Here is a 5,616-nt window from a genome sequence, read left to right as displayed (position 1 = left end):
GTATAGGTCTTGTGGGGGTTGATCCCATTCATATTTGGGGGTTTATGGGATACTTTGCCACCTAGTTTTTAAATAAATATTGCTCATGAGGTTATGATTTTGCAACCTAGTTACTCTATTTTTTATGTGGAGATTTGGAAAATCTAAAATCTATACTCCTATTTCTACTTATATCGTTTATTTTTAAAAAAATATATTTTTTTGATTTTTCACAGAGAGGAAGGGAGAGGGATAGAGAGCTAGAAACATCGATGAGAGAGAGACATCGACCAGCTGCCTCCTGCACAACCCCCACCGGGGGACATGCCCGCAACCAATGTACATGCCCTTGACTGAATCGAACCTGGGACCTTCCAGTCCACAGACTGACACTCTATCCACTGAGCCAAACCAGTTTCGGCTCTACTTATATCTTCCCAGAATTCTCAAATTCCTTTGAAAACAATCTGGCTAATTTACCATGGTCCTTCATCTTCGCAGCTAGGAGTCAATTGACAGAAAGAAAAAGTGAACTAAATACAATGTACTCTGTTGTGTGTGTTTGTGTGTGTTTGCGCACACACACTCGCTCATGTGGATTTGTTTGGGGAAGTGGGATTTAGCTGCTGACAGCATTGCTATATATGTTTGTGGGTGTATCCTAAAAGTCCAATGTTTTGACCAGAAATACTTTTCACATTTTGAACATGGGAAGTTTTCCCTTTGGTTTGTGGCATGAGCACTGTTTGTAGAACTAGCCTTTATTTTCAGATGTATTTTTGTCTCTTGAAATGACACAGGCACTACAACATTGCCAATTACTCTGAGATGGGTTAGTCTGTCTGCAACTATTTTCTAGTCCCCCTCCCCCCTAGAATCTACAGCTATTCTGATCTGGAAAAAATAAGCCTTCTAGTTGTGCTTGCAGTGTTTCTGTTTGCCACTTACTTCACTTCACTGTTTTTAGTAGAGGCCTGGATGGGCCACACATAATTTCCAAACCAAGCTTCTTGAACAATTTCATGTCACTTAACAAACCACTAGGTAAGCTATTACTCTTGAGATCTGAAAAAGCCAACTTAGGGAAATGGAGGGGTTGCTTTTAAGACAAATTTCTATTAATGTTAATGAATCAAAGATTTGCTTATCCTTTCTTTTCTACTTATGCCATCATTTATTTTTGCTTATCATGGCAACTAAAAGCAATTATATATAATAAGATTTATTACATTGCTCCATTTTAATGCAGATTTAATTTTATACTTTTCAGATTTAACAGTAAGATATTAAAGTTCAGAAATAGATATACTTAGAGCATAAAAATTCAAAAAATAGTTAAACATTTCCTTTGTGCAAGGCACAGTCTGTGATGTGAAGGGTTGGAAATTAAATGCCTACAGTAGCCAGAGGCATTAAATGTAAAGAGGACCACGAGTAATACAACAGGGGCTCCTGGAGACTGAAGTAATCTAAAGAGAATTGAATTTGTGTTTATGAAGTACCGGGAAGATAAAAAAATGCCCGTGTTCTCAATATAGTGTATATTCCTTCAAGTTTGACACTTGATTCACTGTAAAATACATTTATGTAGAGTCTATTGAAGTGATTCACCAATTTATTAGTATGTAAGATATTTAGAAAATTATAGAATAGTTTTAAGATAAACAAAAGCTTCCCATTTATATGCAAGAAAACTCAGAAATCAGAGAATAAATGAATAGCCAAGCTCTTTATAGAAAAAATATATACTTTATTTTCAACTAGAAAGGTGCAAACATGTAACTTTTGGTCACACTCTCAACAAATAAACTGTCCAAAAAACAGTCATAGTCAAAGTAGAAACAAATGCTTCCAGGTGGAAAATTGATCCGCTCTACAGAGCCACTCTTATTTCAATAAAAGCCACTTGTTCATTCAAAGTGAGGCTGTCACATTTCAACCTACAAATCAGACTTCCAAGGGCATCACTGGCTCACCTTCAGCAAACAATCTGTTTTGATGGACTGTCACTCTAACTGAGCAGAATTTCCATTTGAATATCCACTTCATGCTTTGAATTATCAGACAAACTTTACGTCTTATTTATGGTGTTCAGAATTGAGGCTAACATTTCAAATATCAAAGCATTAACAACATAAACAAAAAGGCACAAACAACTTTAAATTAACTTAGATAACTGTACAAATATATATATATACACACAATATTTACAGTATCAATAAAAAAAATCTGGCTTGTTACAGGCAAATTAGCTTGCCACAAGCTGTCCAGTCTAATAGACAAGATTCTGATTCCTGAATACTGTCATTCGAATCAGAATGTCAGAGCTGAATCTGCTGTTCTGACTTACAGAAGAACTTGACTCAGACTCATGATGGCAGAACACACATCCTAGCTGTCAGCTACAGGCTGGAGCTACGGGCAGGCCAGTGAGCATGCTAAGGTTTTCCTTCTCAATAACACTGCAAATAGCAGGCACATTGCTACTTTAAGATTTCAAGCCCTCCCACTGCCGCTAAAGCCACACCTTAGTATACATTCTGGTGCTATGTGCTAATGTAGTCCCACTGTCAAGTCTTACTTTCTTCAAACCAGTGTCTGGGGTTGATAAGACTATTTGAATGTCACATGGCACAATATTTTGAATTCAGAGGGAATTTTCCTTTTCCCCAGTTAGCAAAACCGATTTAAATAACTTGTGCTACTGAAATCATGTTTACACAAAAATGAGATGTGAATCAGTTCAAGTTACAGCTAAAACGAGTTAATGTCTCTCACTCTCTCTGGCTTTATGCCATGTCTCCATACATCTTCCTGTAGTAGGTTGACTCAAAGATGTCATTGTCTCCGGGACAGTTGTAATGGCAGGCACAGGTCTTGATGAACATCATGCTCCTCTTCATGACCTCACCGTCAGGGCACTTGAACTCCACGGGAAGGGTGGTGGTTCTGTGAGGGGTGCAGCATCGGCCATCCGTGCACACTCCGCAGAACTTAGCCCGGTAGGTCTTCACACTGGTGCAGCCCGAAAACTCAAACTTGACAGGCTTGGAGATTTTGGGGGTACGGATGCACTTTTTGCCCTTCTAAGGAAGACAAGGGAGAAGAGAAAAATCAATGACTCTACGAGGGGAGCGGCTTCCTCCAACCTCTGTGTGTTCTAGGCTTATGCTGTCTGACTTCTGTTTATATTTTGGGGAGAGGAAGTTTGAGTCTCATTTGCCAGTTTTCCAAAAATAGGCATAGCCTCTCTTGGGATGTCTTGAATTAACTACCACTGTGGAAGATTTTATAGTGGAAAGCTGGTGGTTCCGATTACACAACATCTCATTCCAGCGACATAGCACAAGAGTTAGATATTTTTGAAACAGAACAGGCCTATAATAACCAGGGTGGTAGGAGACCTAACTTTGGTCCTATCTACTATCACGGCATGAAAATCAGTTACGAGGAGCAGAGCAGGTACCTTAATGTTCTCTTCCAGGTCCACTTCGCAAGGCCTGACCATGCAGAGGCGGCTCTGCTTCTCCAGCCTGCAGAAGGCGTTGTCGTTGGTAACCCGGGTGGAGATGCCCATCCCACAGGTCTTGGAACAGGCACTCCACTCTGTGGTCTGGACCAGGCAGTTGGCTCGGATCATAGTTGGGTCTGGGCCAAACGTGTCTTCCAGTCGGTAGGCTGGGAGGGCAGAGCACACAAACACAAGGTAAGATGCCAGGATAAGACATTTCCCCCCCCTTTCCCTTGGCAAAGTGAGGACTCAGTCCCTGGGGGAGAATTGCGACACTAACTCAGAAGATTCAACTCACCGGCAAGGGCAGGGCCAACCATGGTGTGGTCCTTGGGCTGATCGCACACCCACTCCTCACAGCATTTCCCGGGGAGCTTGACCCTTCGCGGGAAGGGGCAGTCAGGGCTGGGCAGGCGCACGTCCATGCTGCACAGGGGCACGCAGCCCACGGCCCCGTCCAGGCAAGTGCACTGGTATTTGCAGCTGCTCTGGAAGGACTCTCCACTCCTGTACACCGTCCCTCCGAAGACGCAGGGGGCACCATCTTTGGCTGAAGGAGAGGAAGGAAAAAAGGAGGGGGGGTTACTGGGGTCAGGCATAGGTCCCTGGTTCCTGTAGGCGCGCTGGACATGCCAGTTGGGAGCAGAGCTGGGGAGGGCTGGGGAGGGCAGGGGGGCTGGAAACAGCCAGAGGAAGGCACTCCAGAGGCTCGTTTTCTGGCTGGAAGGTGGGCGTGAGGGAGGAGGTGGCGGTTCCCTAAGTGTCCCGGCACCTCGGAGGGCGGTGGTGGTATCTGGGGGCTAGGGGCCTGGGCGGGGCTGCAGGTCTTACCGGTGCACACGCCGATCTTGCGGTTGGCCGGGGAGCCAAAGTCACAGAAGAGGCCCTTGTGCGGGTCGCAGGGGTCGCGCTCGGTGCACAGCTCGCCCAGCTGCTTGGCGCACACGCGGCAGCAGCCGCAGCCGTCCAGCACCAGGCTGACGCCGGCGGGGCAGCGCGGAGCCGGGGCGGCGCACTGGCACTGGCCGCTGCAGTCCTGGCCGGAGGCGGGCTGCGGGGAGGAGAGGCGGTCAGCCGGGCGCACGCCCCCCGCGCCGCCAGCCCTCCCCTTCCCCTCCCCCTTCCCCTTCCCACCGAGTCCCTCCCCGCCAGCGCCGGCCGTGGGGGTCTCCCGGCGCTTACCCGGCTGCAGAGGGCGATCAGGAGCACGAAGGCGAAAGGGATGGGACCCAGGCCGGCGGAGGACATGGTCGGAGCGCAGCGGACGGAGGGTCGGAGCGTGCGGCGGGGGAGGGCGCGGCGCGGTCGGCGGGGCGCTGGTTGAGTGAGGGCTCGGGCCGGAGGTGGAGGCCTGGCTGCCGGGCTGTCGTGTCTGGAGGTGTCGGCCGGGCGGCTGCCGTCGGGCTGGAGGCGGTCGGTCGCCTGTGGTTGGTTGGAGTTGCGCTGGCTGCCTCCTCTCGGTGGGGAAGAGTTGTTGTGTGAGGCTGGGGCGGGCGGCCCCGGCTTTTATACGCTCCAGGCGGCCCCGGCTTGCCAATGAGCTGAATGGAGTCCCACACAAACAGGGACATTCCTAGCATTCCTCCCCACCTTCCTGCCTCATCAACTCACACCGGATTGATCCTGACCCCTTGACACTCAGCATTCCTCCCGTCTGAAAAAGCTGGCACACTCCAGCTCTCCCAAAAGAAAAAAAAAAAAAAAAAAAAAAAAAAGGCTCAGTGTTTCTAGCACCAAATAGGATTTCCTCCCCCTTGCTTCTTCGCACCACTCCTGATTTATATCATTTAAAAACACATCAGCAATTATTATTATTTTTATACCACTCACTTCTCTTTCTAACAGCTGTGCCTGTTCTGCCCCCTAACAAATCCTTCTTAGGATGTAGGTGGCTAAAGAGGCTAACAGCAGGGGTTCCTAAAAAATTCGAAAGGGTTTCCTCTTTATTAATCTTGTAATGATTTTAATTTTAGAGGCTGTCTGCCTTTGAAACTCTTCAGAGAGCAGACGAGGAGTTAGTTGCTTTTAAGTGGAAATCCCTAAGAAGCCTGCCTGCAGAACCCCGAATGCCATACTGGACAGTAGGACTTTGATCTTTAGGGTCTTGGGATAATGGTTTGTATGCC

General features: G+C 47.2%; 1 protein-coding gene across 1 annotated transcript; it reads right to left on the bottom strand.

The window, feature by feature from the left end:
- Window positions 1-1,708: 1,708 nt before the first annotated feature.
- CCN2 (cellular communication network factor 2) lies at window positions 1,709-4,960 on the bottom strand. The gene is made up of 5 exons (XM_008162448.3): window positions 4,673-4,960; window positions 4,322-4,541; window positions 3,789-4,040; window positions 3,446-3,657; window positions 1,709-3,065 (listed from the first exon to the last, which is right to left on the bottom strand). Exons 1-5 carry the CDS (start codon window positions 4,736-4,738, stop codon window positions 2,769-2,771), a joined length of 1,047 nt encoding a protein of 348 aa, XP_008160670.1. The 5' UTR covers window positions 4,739-4,960; the 3' UTR covers window positions 1,709-2,768.
- Window positions 4,961-5,616: the final 656 nt, after the last annotated feature.

This window comes from Eptesicus fuscus, chromosome 10 (assembly GCF_027574615.1).
Source record: "Eptesicus fuscus isolate TK198812 chromosome 10, DD_ASM_mEF_20220401, whole genome shotgun sequence".
Taxonomy (NCBI): domain Eukaryota; kingdom Metazoa; phylum Chordata; class Mammalia; order Chiroptera; family Vespertilionidae; genus Eptesicus; species Eptesicus fuscus.
This window is presented reverse-complemented; position numbering and strand designations above follow the sequence as displayed.

Coding starts and splice junctions, on each gene's coding strand:
- CCN2 (XM_008162448.3), bottom strand. CDS start 4,738: ATGTCCTCCGCCGGCCTGGGTCCCATCCCTTTCGCCTTCGTGCTCCTG. Junction 4,542..4,672: donor TGATCGCCCTCTGCAGCCGG/GTAAGCGCCGGG, acceptor TCCTCCCCGCAG/CCCGCCTCCGGCCAGGACTG. Junction 3,066..3,445: donor ACCTGGAAGAGAACATTAAG/GTACCTGCTCTG, acceptor TGTCTTCCTTAG/AAGGGCAAAAAGTGCATCCG.